General features: G+C 42.1%; 2 protein-coding genes across 2 annotated transcripts; one reads left to right on the forward strand and one right to left on the reverse strand.

The window, feature by feature from the left end:
• Positions 1 to 3,505: 3,505 nt before the first annotated feature.
• Positions 3,506 to 7,877, reverse strand: paqr7b (progestin and adipoQ receptor family member VII, b). The gene is made up of 2 exons (XM_060064674.1): positions 7,688 to 7,877; positions 3,506 to 6,521 (listed from the first exon to the last, which is right to left on the reverse strand). Exon 2 carries the CDS (start codon positions 6,507 to 6,509, stop codon positions 5,451 to 5,453), a length of 1,059 nt encoding a protein of 352 aa, XP_059920657.1. The 5' UTR covers positions 6,510 to 6,521; positions 7,688 to 7,877; the 3' UTR covers positions 3,506 to 5,450.
• A 2,756-nt stretch (positions 7,878 to 10,633) lies between these two features.
• On the forward strand, positions 10,634 to 18,333 carry serinc2l (serine incorporator 2, like). The gene is made up of 10 exons (XM_060064672.1): positions 10,634 to 10,831; positions 11,215 to 11,376; positions 11,600 to 11,787; positions 11,924 to 12,003; positions 12,288 to 12,425; positions 12,605 to 12,774; positions 12,988 to 13,078; positions 13,866 to 14,016; positions 14,405 to 14,614; positions 16,531 to 18,333. The coding sequence occupies exons 1-10, from the start codon at positions 10,793 to 10,795 to the stop codon at positions 16,667 to 16,669; spliced, it is 1,368 nt and encodes a 455-aa protein (XP_059920655.1). The 5' UTR covers positions 10,634 to 10,792; the 3' UTR covers positions 16,670 to 18,333.
• The last annotated feature ends 924 nt before the right edge of the window (positions 18,334 to 19,257 follow it).

Below are 19,257 nucleotides of genomic sequence, written 5' to 3' on the forward strand. Positions count from 1 at the left end.
TCTGGGGTCCTATATGTGAAACCTTCATGCAAGGGTGTGTTTGGAACAAAGCGAACAGCCATAGATTTACATGTCAATGCATTATGAATTCAATGCTACCATTTAGTTGAGCTCATGTCTCTGGCAGTTCAAACCTTGAGGCGTTAACCCTCTCTATCTTGTCTCAGGAGCAGTGACACGCTGGCATTTAGACCGATAGTCTTAAAGGCACCCAGTGCAACTTTCGAGGCTTAAAAATAAACATTCAATTTCTAGTCTTTTTTACACGTAGTAAGTTTCAATAACTCCATACCATTACATACCGACATTCAAGCAGCAAAGATGAGACGTCGTTGTGTGGTGAGAACTGATAGAAAATCGATAACAACAACAATGCCGCCGTTTTCTTTATTTTTTGTAACCTACAATAAATAAAGCAGGCTTCCAGTCAATGGAAAAATGGCTTCTCCCCACCGGCGATTGTTGTTGTTTACGATTTTCTATCAGTTCTCACCACACAACGACGTCTCATCTTTGCTCCTTGAATGTCGATATGTAATGGTATGGAGTTATTGAAACTTACTACGTGTAAAAAAGACTAGAAATTTAATGTTTATTTTTCATTGAATGTTTACATAAAGTTGCACTGGGTGCCTTTAAGAAACACTCTGTCTCCAGGTTTACCTGCCTTTTGTGCATGGGTATTCTGGCAGTGGGCTAATGGTAGACCTACAGCAACAGGCAACCAGAGGATATTTATTATCCTTGATCAGCCAGAATGTGACCTTGAGATTAAATAAAAAAGGAAAGTTATCCTTATTCTCTCTAGGTAGTCTCCCTGCTGGCCCATGATGAATAGGTCCAATCAGCTGGGAAGTTGACTACTGCAACTGAGAAGGCAGCGTCTGTAGAAATCCAAAGGGACCCGATGGAAAAGAGAATTATTATTTTAGTAGCCTATGGCATATCTCTGTGTAGCAATTTGAGAAAGACCTGCAAACACTATGCTACCGACAGAGTAATGGCAATTGCTTTGGAGACTTTTTACTAGCCTGTAGCTCATGTATAATCTTTCCAGAACTTTCCAGAAATTGTCCTATGTATGCACTAATCTACCTGCTTTAGTTCTATGTTGCTTTGACTTTTGATATTCCATTTTTAATATACCCATGATATCCTCACATCTGATAAGGCTTTGTTCAGTTATTAATAAAGACTGGAAGCTCATAGCTCAGAGATTCTCTCCATTGCTTTCTCTTTTATAAGAAATGGCGTAGGCCTAATAGTAATAACAGTGTGCGGGAAAAAAAACTGCACTGAAGAAGCAAAACACAAAGGATTTGGCTGCCAGTCACCTGGCAAAAAGCAAGATGGTGATTTAATAACTTTGGACAAAGACATCCCTTGAGCCAGTCCTATCTTTAATTAGTAAACACGTGATAGAAGGCAACATGTTCTATTAGCGTAGGAACGGCTAGCAGCTCGTAATGATTAACCTCGGGAGACCGTCCACATATTCAAGTTAGCGTCTCGAAACGATTAGCAACCTCCCGCCAAAAGAAACGCGCGTAAGTACACAACATTGATTTAGTGATGCAATTTGTGGAAAATAAAACGAAGAATAATGCTGAGAGGCGGCGGGTGGCTAGACGAGGCAGAGAAATAAACTTGCTAAACAACGATATAAAAATGAATCGCGAAACGGAATGGAGCTGAAAGTTGAATGAGGGCAGCAGCCGGCTTTCTGTGTTGTGATGATTGTCCGTATCTCTGCTGTTTGATTTAGCACTGTCTAAGACTAAGTGTTGATTACAATGCAGTGAATTAATCACAGCCAAGGTGAATTTATCAGGAGGTAAATGTCTGCCTTAAATATCATGACTCTCCTCCATCTTTGGCGAACATAAGGCTCTTTTTTTTTACTAATGTTCTCACTAGCATATGGATTTTCTACTCTTTTATGCTCGCCTCAAAATATTTTTCTCACTGTGTGTGAGTCTGTGTGTGTGTGTGTGTGTGTGTGTGTGTGTGTGTGTGTGTGTGTGTGTGTGTGTGTGTGTGTGTGTGTGTGTGTGTGTGTGTGGTACACAAAAATATAGTGTGTGGGTGTGTGTCTGTGTGGTACAATATAATGAACTCATCCCATATAGAATATCGATTACTTTGAACATTTCAGTCCGCAGGTACATGATGTGCTTTTATATTGGATAAACTCATGGAAAGACTACATCCTTCACTCGGTTGTATAGAACAGCAGTGCCCTCTAGTGGTGGCTTTATAAATGGGTGTTTAGATGAGTGTTTTTCATCCTGTGGCCCGCGAGGGAACTGCAAGCGTAACGTCAGCTTTTATCTTGAAATACACAGTGAGGGAAAAAATAATATATGTAATTGGACGTAAATATATATTAATATTGTTCAGTAAATGTAGTACTATGTCTTGACATCATTCAAAAAATACTGTTGATTTGTGCATTCCCTCAGATTTTTTTTAATTATTATAAAAAACATTGATTTTTTGTGGATTTGTGTTTGCTTAATGAACATACAGGGAGCGTAGGCAGCCTTTTTCTTTCCACTGTTTCCCATTGGCCATAGTCTTCTTGCATGATAATTCTGTGTAAAGGGGGTGCTTGCACTCCTTGCTCAGCTACAGCATGTGCATTTATCAATATTTTACCGTTTGCCTATGAGGTGGTCCTTGAAAGGTCCTGATGACAATTTAGTGGTACACGTAAAGTCAAAGGTTGGGATCCACTGACATAGGCATTAGGCATAGAGAGTGGGACCAGACAAGCCTGAGGTCTTCTCTGTTTTAACACTGGTTTTTGAACCTAATGCCTTGCTGCACTTCCCGCACCAATAACTTGGTTACTGCGATTATTCATTGCAGGGATTTCACTTTCGTGCTAGGTTTTTCAGTATTTCCGCTGATGTGGAGATTTTTAGTGGGTAGGGGTCTGCTGCCTCATCCTATTTGAATGCAGGGATATTGTAATTGTGATAAATAGTTATAAAACTGAATACTGGCCTGAATAAAGCATACCTTTCTATCTTTCTTGATATATTGTATTGGTAAGAGGAATTAGTCAAAACTAAGACAAGTTGTAATCACAATAAGGGGCCATTAAATAATCATTCATAAACATTACATTATTATAAGCTTGAACTAACAGTTAAATAATTGTCAAGTAATAATTTACTAATGGTCTTCATGTTTACCATTGGTATTAATTTTGACTAAGATAATGATCTTCCTGTTAACAAGTTACTAAGTCACTAATTTATAAATTGTTTAACCCATTGACCCTAACATGAGTAACTGTAACTAACAAGAACTGAACTACAAGCACAAAAAAACTATAACCCCTATGCTAATGCTGTATGAAATGACTTACTGAATTAACTAATGATAATTAATGGTTAATGAATGTACCCTTATTCTAAAGTGCTAACCGGTAAGACATGAATGTGTGTCATTGTAATAAAATAAAAACCCAATCCAGAAAAAGCACATACAGGAGATCCTGGATTTACTGTAACACTTTATTTACTTAAATACCACATGATATTAGTACAGTAAATATCACACATTCCATTCCCTGCAGGCCTACCTGTGTAGGCTGAGGGCAAAGCTACGTAGCATCAGTGCCATGTTAAAAAACTATGTTCAAATCAGGCAGTGCATGAAGAACAAGTCAGTATTTAGAACGGAAAATAGTAAGAGTTAGAACTCATATTTTTTTATATTAAAGCTCATCAATCATATATTTATCAAACGTACTGTTAACATACTGTTTATGTGGGACATCATTAAATATCTTTCAGGCCTGTTTTACAGTTTTCTGATTCGTCACTAGTGCCATCATCGCAGGTTTGACAGATTCATTGGCACATACATAGGTTGGCATGGGTCATTTGAAATATGGCAGGCGCTTGCTTAGTCTTCCGTCCCTTATCTTTTATCTGAGACAGAAATGTAAGCGACATCATCATCGGGCTCATCTGCATGAGCCAACAACAAGTCATGAATCTAAAACAGAGAAGGACTTGAACAGCAGAAATAAATGAGGCCTTCACATAACCGTTACATTTGGAAATGGCTGCATGGGCACTTATTACAAAAACAGACTTTGGAAGTAACACAGTAAAATACCTACGTCTGATCATACATGTTTTGAAATGCATTATGTACGGAGTAGTGCAACAGAGCGTAGGGACCACTGGGTGTTGCAGGAGTATGGAAGAGATGTGTATTTGTGTACTATCTGTAACTTAAGAGAAACCGGTGCAGTGTAATGCATTCATAGACATTCACATCTGAATCACACACACCTACATATATACAGCAAAGACATGCGCAGAAGCCCATACTTACATCAAAAAACAAACAAACACACAAAGAGAGCAGAGAACACTGTTCCTGGACAGGTGAGTGAGTCATGTCCGAACAAGCAATGGAACAATACGCACAAAGGCATTGACATCAGGGGGTGTGAACAAAAGCAATAGCTTGAGTTCCAGCCCTTTAACTAGAAAATAGAGTACAGTCACAGCTACAGACATATAGTAATATTGGGTACATAAAGACACCCGTCTCCTAGTAACCAGTATTGAGTTCCAGCCTCATATCTTAACACAAATGCACTGTTTGCCACTTCACCACATAGAACAATGGTTATTTTGGACTGGAGTTGCAGGGTTTGGTTAACCAACTCACTACCCCAGTATCCCCGGAAACATTCAAACCATTAGTATGTTGGTAGAGTTTAAACACCCTCAGGTATTAACTAGTTAACAAGTTGTCCTCTCCGTTGACCACGATGAGAACAAGACATCCCCTGCGAAGTGAGATGTTCATTGTAGAACCATAATCTTAACATTTTTAAAATTTGATTAGTTCAGATTGAGTAACATATTCATAGCCGCTAAAGTTTTATTAAAGTTAATGCTGTCACATTTTGTCAAGAACTTTCTGCAAATAATCAGGAAATGCTTAATCACTGCATAATTAATTCACTTCATCATACCTTAACTTTGGGTTTGGTAAAAAAAAAAGCTGAAATAAAGTATTGCATGTTGGCGAAAGCTGAGGTGAGGGGCATTTGAAACATTCAAGATCATTCATTTTTGGGGATGTGAACGGTCGTGGACATAATCTTTGTATCATAAATTTTAGTTCTTAGTCAAAACCACTATTATTCCAATGTTTGAAGTGCAAAGACATGTTCTTATTTGTTGTAGTGTTTAAAGGCTGTACTTCTAAAGACTATTCCCACTGTAAAGTAGGTCACAAGGACACAGGTAATATCTTTTTGCACTGTCACTGTCTTCTGGCCAAGCCACAGTAGTAGGGGTCACCTCCAAAAACCAACACAGTTACACAATGTGGACATGTATGCCTTCACCCCAATGTCTCTTGGCTGTAAAATATATATTTTCTATGTATATATATAAGACGTGTTTCCTCCACTACTCTCCCTTCTCGTGGAGGCACGAACGCACGCGCTTCCGCACGATGAAGGCGGTGAGCGCGCTGCAGCAGGCTGTGAAGATGAAGAGCGCCACCGCGTCGTGTGCCAGGTCGCCGTGGAGACTCTCGTAGAGGGGTCGCCGCTCGATGAAGTCTATGCGCAGCGCCTCGATCTGCACCAGCGTGCACAGCACCAGGAACACGTGGAAGATCTGATGGCCCTGGCCGAAGAAGTCGCACTTGCCCGGGAACCACCGCTCCGGGTGCGGGTAGGAGAAGAAGTAGGCGCTGACCAGGAAGAACACCACCTGGTAGCGGTGGTACGCCACGGCCGGGTCGCTGCAGCCCGTCTGGTAGCAGCTGTAGATGCGGTGGAGCACGGGGCTGATGTCCAGGCAGTAGGCCAGGCCCGAGGGTACCACCTGGAATAGCTTGTGGGCGAACTTGGGCATGCCGGGGCTGGAGTACTTCCCGTAGCAACAGCCCAGGCAGGAGAGCCAGGCGAAGAAGGCTGCGGCGGGGAGGAAGAAGCCGCGCACCCGGCTGTGCCAGTCCCTCTCGATGGCGTAGTAGAAGTGGGCCAGGGCGCTGCCGTACTGGTACACGGCCACGCCCACGTAGTCCAGGAAGTAGAAGGTGTAGTGGGAGAGCTCGGACTTGGCGGAGAGCAGGTGGGCGAGTGCGCTGCAGGTGAGGTAGGTGAAGGCGGCCAGCAGGACGATGAAGAGGGGCTGAGCATGGGCGTCGCGCAGGAAGTCCACCGTCTCCGACAGCTCCTGCCACTTGACCAGGATGATCAGGGCGGCCAGCAGGTGGGTCCACACGTTGAGGGCCTCGTTGTGCCGCTGGAACAGCGTGAGGAAGTAGTAACGCCAGCTCTGGTCGGGCTGCCGGTAGCCGTGGAGGATATGGGGCTCCCTGAACACCCAGGGCACGTCGGAGGCCTTGACGGTGCACGGCAGGGTGGGGAAGGCCGACTCCAGCAGCTGGGGGATCTGCCTCAGCTGCTGGGCGTTGATGAACAGGCGACCGATCTGCTCCATCACCACCGTCGCCATGTCAATCTAGGGCTGGGGGCAAGAGAGATGTGAGGAGATGATGAAGTGATGACAGGCAACATAGTCACCTGTCTGCGGGGGGCCTTGACCTATTGTGTGTGTGTGAGTGTGTGTGTGTGTTTTTATGGTCTTCCAATTTAATATTTTTTCATTCCAATGTTTATTCCAAAAATAGTGAGAATATGTCCCTAGGTATATATTGAATAGGTATGTGGCTGTGTGGCTAGGGAATAAATAAGATAATCTGACAGGTGCCATTTTAAAAGCCATGGATGTTGTACCATTCTAAACCCTGATTTGTGATTCTTCTTGTGGTCTGTATCTCTTTTTTTTATATATATTTAATATATGTTTTTTTGCCTAGATTGCCTAGAAATTGTCATCGCATTTAATGAACCAGTACCTCTAAATTTATGTTTTTTTTCGTTTGATCATATTATATATAAAATATCGTAAATGTCATACAAACATTTACTACATACAAACATTTAAACACTAATCACCAACACATCTAGAATGAGTAGGCCTAGCGCAAAACCACAGTGGCTAACTGGAAGAAAAAAATGTAGTGTGGACGAATCGAGTGCCCTGCCCTCTGCATCTTTCGCTAAGCATGTAGCAGGCCTGGAGCTCGGAGCTCTGAGTAGCCAAGTGGACGTCAGGGAAAGCAGAATACAGGATGTTTCCTGAAGAACCCGCGGTGACCAAACGAGGATAGGCGTGGACCGATGCATGGGCAGTGATTGCGTAACAGAACCCATCCAACATGTCCCCACCCTTCGCTTCCTCCTCCGGCCCGCATGCCTTTCAAATATTTAGAGATGGACATGCTCGCCCATAGCCAGGGAGGTTGTTTCTATACAAGTCAAATTCTATTGAAATCGAAAGCACTTAAGCTACATAATGCTATCAATATGTTCCATATTTTCGTAGGTTATTACAGACTAGATTAAATAGCGTATTTAGGCCCAATGCCCGTTGAACGGGAAACGAATGGGATAAGGAATGGAAATGATAGCGCTCGCACAGTGTATTACACGAATAATAAAACATAGCATATATTTGACAAGGTGGTCCCTCATCGCTATGCACAGAGCGGACTGTCAGATGTGATCAGAGCGCGTTTCATGCGCTGTCGTTGCCGGTGAAAAAACATGCTGTATAAAATAACGTCTTACCTTTCTGAAAATCAAATCAATCCAAAGCCTTTAATAGCGCCTTTGTATTGTAACCCAAATGCGCTCGAAATATAAATGGCATTGTTTGTATGAGAAAATGTTGAAAGGACAATTGTTTCAGTGAGGAGCAGCGATCCGCTCTTGGAAGACCGAGGAGGAGCCGAGGATACGCCGAGCTTTTTGACAGCAAGATATTTGAGCCAATCAGCGAATAGTATGGTATTTTTTGGTTCTGACCTGGACCAATAACTGACCAATGTCCAAGCACCCCATTCTCATCAGAATGTAAGGCACGCATAGGCTATGAGCAAGATATATTTAGTTGATGTTTTTGAATAAAAGGTTGTAGTAACATGCTAATGATGACTATTAAGAACCTTCATCGCATACAGGATACATTTTCGTCTCTGGGCTTACATCTATGTGTTTCTTACATTGGCAATGGACCCGATGACAAATTGTCTACGAAGACGGACAGAAGCTTTCGATTGGATGTGTGGATTAATAAACTCACTGATAACACAACGAAGCGAAGTGTGTGCCCTATCTGGTTCAGTGCATAACGGTTTATGTCCGTCATAGACCTATGTCATATTCTGATTGCAGGGCTTATATAGCCTAGCCTATGCCTACCCCATCACAGGACAGTATGCTCACATGATACGTTTTGCATTACATTTCATACCCTAATAGGTCATTATATATAAAAGATTCAATTCAATAAAATGTGAAATAAAAAAGAAGGATCAGCTAAACTTGAATAGCTGTCCTGCCTTGCTTCTTCATCTTACCAATATTAGGGTTTAAGGACCTCAACCTGTACAGGCCTGTGCCTACTGCTGAATGTCTAAAGACATAAACAAATAAAGGGATAAATACATAAGACACGCAACAGGTTAAACACGCTTCATCTTTTCAACACAGCTCACAATAAACAACTAACAAAGAGGTTTCTGTGCAACGCTGCAACACTGACAAATAACTCAAACACACTGGCCGCTATGTGCTCTGACACCGCACACATTCCTTGGCATTGTGTCCTCAACTCCCCATAGCGGGTTCAGCAAGGATTGGAATATTTTTTAATGATTAGAGTCAAAATCTTCGTTTGCAGTTGACCCACGTGGACCCTAAAAGGGTATAAGGGAACGCTGACCTTTCCCTGTGATTGAAAATAAACTGGGTTTGTCATTATTCGTGCCCCGGCTGATCTTTTAGAGCGGACAATCGCCACTTCCAACTGTTGTTCTGATCGAATTTTAAAGAATCTTATCTTAACACAAAGTCCCAAACCCCATCAAACACATATTTAATATTTCTCTCAACACATCAAAAATAGAATGCAATTTAAAAAAAGTAATAGAATACCTGCATAAAGTTGATGTAATTTCCCACTTAATTTTGTATTGAATGTAAGAATGTAATCCATTGGAATCCAATAATCTGGAAACTATGCAGCAAATTTGCTATTCTAAACATATGCTACAGGCCTACAATAACAAGCTCTCACATTGACTTCGGTTATACATATTCGGTGCATATACTCTCACATTCACCAATGTCTGTGGCAAACAATTGAATATTAATTCAAGCTTTGGCCTACTTCTTTGTTCCGCAGAGGATAGGCCTATGAGTTTCCTTAAGGTGTTGTCTTGTTGAATAAACAGACGTTTGGGCGTTTCATATTCAAGCTCAATGTTCGTATATTAGTGTTTCCTACTGGACCGAAAGTTCATGTCAGCGATGAATAGGCTACAATGCTTATTTTATCATTATTCATTCTTTAAATTTTCCCTTCTGGATGAAACTAAAAAAGAAGACACGCATATTGTGCATAATAATGAATGGTTCACAACACAAGAGCCTTGGGATTAATGACTTTATTATGTTATTTGCTAATTTACACAAATCTGTTGGAAAATAACCCAACACTTTCAGGTGTATTTTATATTTAAATATATTCTGATGTGTCACTTTTTGTCTAATGGAAGGATGGCTATAGTTTAAAATTAAGCATTTAAGTGTTACGCGTGTAAAGGTTACTTACCACTAGATGTCCCCATTTCGATAACAATTCAGGACGACTGAATTCAACCGTTTTAGTGTAGTAATCCGTGTCTGTGATTATGAAATATGACATTTAGCCTACTTCAAGCACTCGACCAGCCGCAGCATGGACATACATACATTTTTGTTTTTTGTATAGGCCTATGTGCGATAATGTTTGGTGCTTTTTCCCGGAACTACCGTGCAATGGTCCATTGTATGTGTATGGTCATTTGTTCACAAATGTCTTTTGTGTCTTCAAGCAGTTAGAACATACACAAATTCAAAACAAATAGCATGATGAAACATACATTATAAGTATAAATAGATTCGAAATAATAATAATCGAAACAATGGGTAATTCCGAATAAGAGCTACATTTATATATTCAGACAGAGACTTTGTGAATTTTTGTGATTTACGAGAAGTGGAGAATGAATCTCATTTTCTTTTATACTGTCCCTTCTATGATGAGCTAAGAGTAGGCTACCTTTTGTAAATGAACTGTTTGCTCAAAACCCTGAAATATTTTGGAGAAATGAGCGATGGAGTCAGGATGGAATGTTTGCTTACCTTTAATGTTTATAAGTTAGCCTATTTTGTTACTAAAGCCTGGATGAAACGTCAGGATGGTTTATATCGTTAATGCTAGTATTGTTTAGCATCTGCTTTTGGTTTTTGGTCTGTCTATGTTGTTTTATAATGGTGTCTGGTTAGCCCTGTTAGCCCTGAATTCAAATATATATACACTAAAATTATATTATATCAGATTTAAATGAAGGTAAACACTCGAAGAAGGTTGTATATTAAATGTTATATGAGATAATGATCAAAAATATCTTGGTCAGTTGATTATTTATGGCCTTCAACACAAATGGAAAATAGTTGTTCAGAGGGTTATTTGCGGTGTTCAGACTTTTACTTTGAAGGAATTTAACGTGTAATGACCGGAAGTTTTCATGTCAGACAGTCTGAGCTCGGTCGAAGTCGCAGGTGTCTTGTTATCTTCGCTCCCTTGTATTCTTATATTCGTGTATTTGTATTATTTTATAGAGCAACATGGGTGCTTGTATGGCGCTATGTTCCATGGCCAGTTGTGTAAGTGCATCTTTATCCATCCGTTTCTGTTGTTATTTCTAATCGGCTCTATTGAGCATTTCAGCTCCCGCAATGAGTAGTAATAATAGCAATGGTTCACTCATATGTCTAATAATGAAGAATTATCAACCCTAGATTACTGGTTATTGATATCATGTATTACACACGATGCAGGCAATATTGGTTTACGAGATAATGGTTCAAACCAAACATGTACTTTTCTAAGCAAAACAATGTCAACGTATAGACTCAATCATGTATATCGTGGTTTTCGTTTAAAGGAATTGGGAATTGGTCTCAGGTTGTATGTGACTCATGCTAAATATATGATGTGGCTGGGACGAAGAGCGGTTTGATGACTTCCTTCTTCCTGTTCCTGCCAGGCCTCCTGCCTCTGCGGGTCAGCGCCCTGTCTTCTGTGCGGGTGCTGCCCTTCCTCCAAAAGCTCCACCATCACACGCCTGATTTACTCGTTCTTCCTGCTCCTCGGCACCATAGTGTCTGTCATAATGATCCTGCCTGGGATGGAGGACCAACTTCGAAAAGTGAGGCATGCAACACACATTATCCTATCAAAGGTGTTTCAAAGATTTGCAATGCATGGCCATATTGTTTCTTGCTTGTGCTTTATGTGACATGATGTATGCTACAAATAAAAAAGTGCATACATATGGTCGTCATGCCTTGGGTTATCACCAATATTTTGGAAATCACAAAAAACCAAAAGTTTAGCTATTGTTTGATTCCTGTCTGTTCATTGTTCGGTAGATACCAGGATTCTGCGTAGGTGGAGACAGTATACTTGGCCTGGATAACTTGGTCGACTGTGATGTCATCTTGGGCTACAAGTCTGTGTACCGCATGTGTTTCGCCATGACCTGCTTCTTCTTCTTCTTCTCTGCTATTATGATTCAAGTCCGCAGCAGCAAAGACTGCCGTGCTGCTGTCCAAAATGGGTAGGTAAATAGTTGCGGCATATGATTTGATATTTAATGCATCTCTGTTCTGTATGCAAACATATCCATATCCACAGCTGTTTGGTTTGGCCATATGTGATGCTATTAAATAAAACTATTATTTTTTGTGTCCTAGATTCTGGTTCTTCAAGTTCCTGATGCTAATTGGGATTACAGTAGGAGCCTTCTTCATCCCTGATGGAATGTTTCATACTGGTGCGTTATTTCTGCTTAACTGCTTCTATTAAAATGATTGCAGGGCGGTAACGGCAATGAACTTCTACTTGTTAAAGGCTTCTTCATCTCTTGGACACAGGACACAATAACATTCTCTACTAGACTGCCATTTTTGTCATTTCAAGGGCTTCCAAATCAATGCCAGATTGTTTCATAAAAATGAAATACAATAGACATCGCTGGCAGTGTTTGTAGGTTTGATACCGTCCCTGATTGGGCAGAAAACAAGATGGGCCTTGACGAATATGTTGTCTGTTCCACAGTCTGGTTTTACTTTGGAGCAGTGGGATCGTTCATCTTCATCATCATCCAGCTCATTCTCCTCATCGACTTCGCCTATTCCTGGAACAAGGTGTGGGTGGAGAATGCTGAAGATGGGCAAAACAAGGGCTGGTTTGCAGGTACTCGATTGACATTAACGTTTTGTGTTTTTTTTGTTCTTAAATGTCATATATTACCTTACTCTACAATTACTCTTAGTTGACTTTTACATTGACGGATTTGCTTTTATCGAGGATAGTGATTTGCAAATGTATTTGCAAAGCAGGTAGGTGTTTAATGCACATGTTTGACCCTTCAGGCTTGCTCTTCTTCACGGTCCTCCACTACGCGCTGGCGTTCACGGCGCTGGTGCTGTTCTACGTGTACTACACCAAGCCTGACGACTGCACTGAACACAAGGTCTTCATCAGCCTCAACCTCATCTTCTGCATCATCATCTCCGTCGTCTCCGTCCTGCCCAAAGTCCAGGTACACTCATTCATTCCCTGGTGAGTCAGCCTCAGAGGGCTTCAAGTCAGGAAGTTTTTCGGAAGCAAGAATGTAGTGATGGTCTTCAGATTTTTACTAATAGATTTAGATAAATTCAATAATTTGTAGTTAATGTAACAATGATGTAACTGAGCCTCTCATGTTTTGGGGAGTCATTTTGGATGTGTGTGTCACTTCTCATTATGAATACAGGAAGCTCAGCCTCTCTCTGGTCTACTTCAGTCATCTCTTATCTCCCTCTACACCATGTATGTTACATGGTCTGCAATGACCAACAATCCAAGTGAGTGTGCTTTTTTTTGTGCTTTAAATTCCTAACCCTAAAAAACAAAGGTGTTGCACGTTTATTCTGTTTACTTTCTGTCAGTTTGATTGTGCTGGTGAGTTCACACCACAAAGTGTGGGTGTAGTAGTAGTTTGTTTGCACACACTTTCTGATAAACTTGTGTCATGTGATCCATGGGCCATCATGTGATCTATGCTACCCTAGCAAGTGTTATCTTTTGAGCGACACTGGAGTGAATGTATGCTTAATATATAATGTGGGAAAAATAGCTTCAAAATATTACTTGGTTACATTTGTAGATTATGTAATATTAGATAAATATGGTTAATGGTCATAGCACATAATGACCACTAGAGAGCAGTACACCTTGTACATAATTTAATCACGTGAAAGGAGTTTGCCGGGTTTTTTAGACCCTCGGTTGTTGTAAAACAGCCATGATTTTTGTTCAACTCACAGTGGGTACTATTAGAAAATAATGGACGAAGCCAGGGCAGGTTGTCTTCGCCATCTTGTGGTGGATAAAACAAAGTGACAGCTATGGGAACTGCTCAACGCTTGTTTGGAATAGAATAGATGTCAGTGGCTCGCCAACTGCCTAGTTTCAGACAGTGCATATACTTGAGAGTGGGTGAGTTAAACCAAAATGTCTGATATACATCTTGACATAGACACTATCAACTACTAACCTGGGGTCTTAAGATTTTAACACAATGTGTAAAGATATATGCCCCTTCCTTTTTTATTTGCATTTTGCATTTTGTGCATGTGCGTGTGTGTTCAGACCGTAACTGTAACCCCAGCCTGCTGAGTCTGGTGTCCAACGTGACCTCTGCCCAGGCCGTACCCGGCACCAACCCAGAAACCCTGCAGCTGTGGGACGCCCAGAGCGTGGTGGGCCTCGTCATCTTCCTGTTCTGCACGCTCTACGCCAGGTCAGTGCCGACCCCCTCTGGGCCGACCCCCTCTGGCCCATCCCCTCTGGGCAGACCCCCTCTGGGCCCCTCTGGCCCATCCCCTCTGGGCCAACCCCCTCTGGGCCCACCCCCTCTGGCCCATCCCCTCTGGGCCTCCGTCTGGGTGGTTGTATTGATTTTGTGGTGGTAGTTGGAACACGCCTTGTTAAGATGAACCATCTGCGGTTATGGGCAAATGGTAACGCTCACTAACCTTGGTGACTCCTAGCCCCTGTGCACTCTCTCCTATTAACTTATTATCTCTCCCCCCTCCACTATCTTCTCCTCCAGCGACATTCGGGTGCACAGGCTGATGACTAGTATGGGTGGAACGTAGCCCTGACTCCCCTCTGTCTCCCTCTCTCAGTATCCGCTCCTCCAGCAACACTCAGGTGAACAAGCTGATGCAGACGGAGGAGGGGGGAGGCTCCGGGGGGGAGGGTGTGGTGGGGGAGGACGGCCTCCTGAGGGCCGTAGACAACGAGGAGGAGGCGGTGTCCTACAGCTACTCCTTCTTCCACTTCCACCTCTGCCTCGCCTCCCTCTACATCATGATGACCCTGACCAACTGGTACCAGTGAGTACTCTCCCCTGACCTCTGACCTGGAGACACCACTGGGCTCCTGACCTCTTATCGACTGGGGACCGGACCCCTGAACTACTGGGGGGCTGACCTCTGACCTTGAGACCCCACTGGGGTCCTGAGCTCTTATCTACTGGAGCCACCACTGGGGTGCTGACCTCTTATCTACTGGGGTCCTGACCTCTTATCTACTTGAGACACTACTGGTGTTGACCTCTGACCTGCTGGAGACACTACTGGGGATCTGACCTCTGATCTATTGGAGACACAACTGGGGACCTGACCTCTGACCTACTGGAGACACTACTGGGGTGCTGACCTCTGACCTACTGGGGACCTGATCTCTGACCGACTGGAGATACTACTGGGGTCCTGACCTCTGACCTTGAGACACCACTTGGGTGCTGATCCCTTATCTACTGGGGACCTGACCTACTGGAGACACTACTGGGGGGCTGACCTCTGACCTACTGGAGACACTTCTGATGTGCTGACCTCTGACCTACAGGAGACACTGGTCTGGTCGGTGGTCTTGACCTGCTTGAGGCTCAGAGGGCTGTCCCCGACTAAGCATTCCCTTAGTCGACTCAAAGCAAACCATCCTAATAGTCAACTATAGTCATACATCTTTACTCCAGTTGTGGGTTTATTTAGCTACTACATTTAATTGTAGTTATTCTTAGGAATGCAAGAAATAATGAAACTGTAAAGAAATAGATGGTCCAAAATTAGTGACTCGTTTTGTAGGTGATTTTCTTCAATTGGTGTGCCAAAAGAATCTGCTGTAGTACTGAACAAGTGAGAAGTATTTGTTTTATTGCATTTCAGTTTGGCTGCTGTTGGGCCTGGGTATTTGTATTTCGCCTTATGGGCAGAAATATACACCAATCGATATCTATATTGTTAGATATATCGGTAACAATCATTTTTGAGTGCCGATACCATATGTGTTGCGAGACTGTATATATTGCAATAAGATACTCTGATACATTTTTTTTCTGTGATTTTTAAATTTTGTGTGGATTAACTTCTGGTTCTAATAGGTCCAGTTATTTTTTTTTAATGAATGTGGTCGAACAGAACAGAACATACTGTAGTTGATACCAATTGAGTATAGGGCCCGACCGATATTGATTTTTGAGTGCCGATGCCGATGCCGATTATTTTCAGAGAAAAATTACGATTTAATCGGCCGATTTAAAAAAAAAATAAAAAAAAAAATAAAATAAATAAATAAAAATAATATATAAAACGTAGTTTTTGATACCTTAAATATACTTTAAACACTTTTGACAAATATGTGAATTGAATGCAGAACCTTTGAGTGTTTTAGAATACATTTACAGTCAAAAATGAGTGTAATGTAAAATGTAAAATAAATAACTAACTCCCAATGTGCTGCGCTCGTGAGCAGTGACTTACACGTGCGTGCTGAGCATTATGGTCTCACCGTTAGAGTCTACAGTATAACAAATTAACATGGCCTGGGACCTAAAGAAAAACAGGCACAACATGCTCAAACAACGCGTCTTGTGTACATTGGTGAGGTGAGCGCGCAGCTGCCTGAGCGAGCGTGCCTTCATGTTGTATGGTAAAATTCAATCTCCTCTTTTTTACTCCAGCTAAAGTTGTTAGTTAGCAAGGCGAGTAGGAGCGCAATCTGCAGGATACTAATCGCAATAACATTTATAAAAAAAAATAAAAAATCGGTTGTAATCGGCGTCTTTTTGGCCGATGCCGATTATTTTCAAAAAGGCCATAATCGGCCGATAAATCGGTCGGGCCCTAATTGAGTATTGGCGTCACTCCCCCTTCTTTGTATTCCACTAAGGACTCAAAAGTCCCAGATCAGTTGTAGTTGTATGAGTGGTGCCTTTCTTTCAGAGACATTTCTCTCTGCTTGTCTCCAGGCCAGACACCAGCGTCCAGAAGATGAGCAACAGCATGCCTGCTGTGTGGGTGAAGATCGCGTCCAGCTGGCTCGGCCTGGCCCTCTACCTCTGGACCCTCCTGGCACCGCTCGTCTTCCCCGACCGGGAGTTCAACTGAGCCGCCCCCGTCCCGCTTCCTTCATCTGGTGGTGGTCGTCTGTCTGCTTCTTCCTGCCGTAGGACGTAAAGATGTGTGAAGGATCATGTTATGGTACTTGGGATTGTAAATCTCCATGCTGTTTTATCGTTTTTTGTGTGTTTCTATTCCCTGGTTGTCTGTTAATATATATTTATATTTGTTTTAGTCATTATATTTCACTTTGTATTTCAATCACTGCATAAGATGAGTAGACTGCTTTTGATTTGGCAACAATAACTTTGTTAGCCTGCCTGCCTTGTCAGAGCTCTGCAATGGGCCTCGTGCTCTACGCCTCATGTTTGAGTTGGGAATCCCCTCTTCAGAACATACCAGGCCGTGACTGATTGGCCCGTTGCTGAGTCTTGCTGATTGGCAGAGTTCCTCAGCACTGTGGCTTCCAGGGACAACCCCAGGGTGCCCCTGAGTGTGACTGTTAGATAAGGCCGGGCTGACACGCCCTGGTCACACAGCTCCTCTTGCCGCTAGACGCTATCAGAGCAACACGTGAGAGAGGGGTTTAGTTGACCTTTCCATTCACTTAGCATGGGTTCATAAGGGCTGTGAGGGCCCCTCTGGATCCTGCCATACGCCCGCATCTGTGCTTATAGTCATTTAGGGCCCCCTAAGGGTGCTCCATATTTAGCGTGGCTCGAAGCCGATATCTCTTGTTTACCCTGACGACTGATGACTAGAAGGATATAAACTCTGGATCAAGTCCAGTGTTTACGTCCTGTTAATCAAACCATGGCTGTTGTTTCAAGTCTGGTATGCTCATTGATCTTTGGTGCTTCAATACTACTCTGAATACATCCCAGATCAGCCTGGAGTTCACCTCTCTTCTGAGTACAGAGGCAGCCTGGACTCTGGTTGCTGAGTCAGCAGTAGAGCAACACACACATGGGTTAGTTTCCTCAGTGGAAAGTGTTCTGGGTCTCACAGGAGCCCTCAGTAATAATACCGTTGTGTGCTCTTCGTTCAGAACACTTCTTTGTGGTTAAGAAGAATATTTCACAGCCATGTTGCAAGTTGCCTATGAATCACAATACTATTAAAAAGGGACATGCAGCATCTCAAGAATATTAAGTGGAAATGAATGGTCAAGATCTAACTGATCTTTTTGGTAAAGTGATTTTATGCATAATGTATTTACCTTTCTATGAACAGTAATGCAATAGTTATTACCGTACATTTTATAATTTAAAAAATAATTTGTCAGCACAATGAATATGATTGTTAGATTGTTTTGATAATTCTACATTGTGTATTTAAAAGAAAATGCTAACATTTCAAATACTTTATCTGCTGGTGGAAGTATTGTAGATTGTTATTAACGAGTGATGAGTTGAAAATGTGATGTAATGATGTGTCAAATACCGATGTACGACGGCGGCCTGCTCCACCTAAATGGTGTTTGCACGAATTATTCACTTTTTTTCTATAGGGAGAATGTCTCCCAAAAAACAATGAAGTGCCTTCTTGTCTGCATTTCAACATGAGTTAGTTACTATTTGTTTAGTTTGGAACTTGGCCTTCATATCATGGAAGAGGCAACCGTTGCACGTCATAAGCCTTGCCATGTGTATAATATAGGAATTGGTCATTCACATTTAGTTCAAATAAATACCTTTCAGGCAAACCTTTTAGCTTTGGTCCTCTGTCTGTTTGAATTTAGCCCTTTAGTTTTCCACAGCATTCCTACTTCTATCCACCAGGTGGAACTAAATATCTTCCAGGTATACTTAGTTCCCCTTGTCATACTGTAACAATCAGGTCCTTTTGTACTGGACTTTGTTGCACTAATGCAAGCAATTGCACCAAGTATGAAAGGGTAACAGGTTAGCAACTGATGACTCGATGTGATCTTCTAATGTATAATGATACAATTGTCAACAATAAAGGCCTAAGAAATGCTAAAAAAAAATACATCTCTTTTGAGCTGCCCTTTACTGTTGAATGATCTACGTCTATAGAAACGGTTTCAGCCCAAAAGAATATGAGGTATTTCCTTTCTAGTTAATGCTTAAGGGCGTCTCTGTTGACCATAACCTCTCTCTTATTAGTGAGGCGGGGAGGAGGAGTTTGCTTGGAGTTCAGGAGCTAGGCATGGAGGACTGTTAAACAAATGAAGTAACACACAGCCATGGTGCAAGAGGCGCAGATCTACTGATGGATCGGCTTGCTATGTCTCTGCTGCCACACCCCTAAAAGATTCGCTTCCCAGGTCGCATCTTATCTGATGAATCCACGGACTGACCTCAACAGATTAGTTGCGGAAAGTCAATGCCCTAACTTCAACTCTGACCTTATCAGTGACTAGCATTGGAATTCAAACTTGACTACACGTTGTTTTATACATTTTACTTTAAATTGATGTTGTGGTAAAGGCAGGTGTGTGTTTTTTATTTCTTAGTAACATAATGTCCTCCTGTTAACTAAGTGACATATCAGCCTTCCATGGTTATACATATGTGATGTGGACACAGTGAGGCGATCTGATGTGGATGTCAGTAATGCATGCATATTCAGGTGTTGATAATCTCATGGACAGTCTCTGTCTAACGACATCG

Source organism: Gadus macrocephalus, chromosome 11 (assembly GCF_031168955.1).
Source record: "Gadus macrocephalus chromosome 11, ASM3116895v1".
Classification (NCBI taxonomy): domain Eukaryota; kingdom Metazoa; phylum Chordata; class Actinopteri; order Gadiformes; family Gadidae; genus Gadus; species Gadus macrocephalus.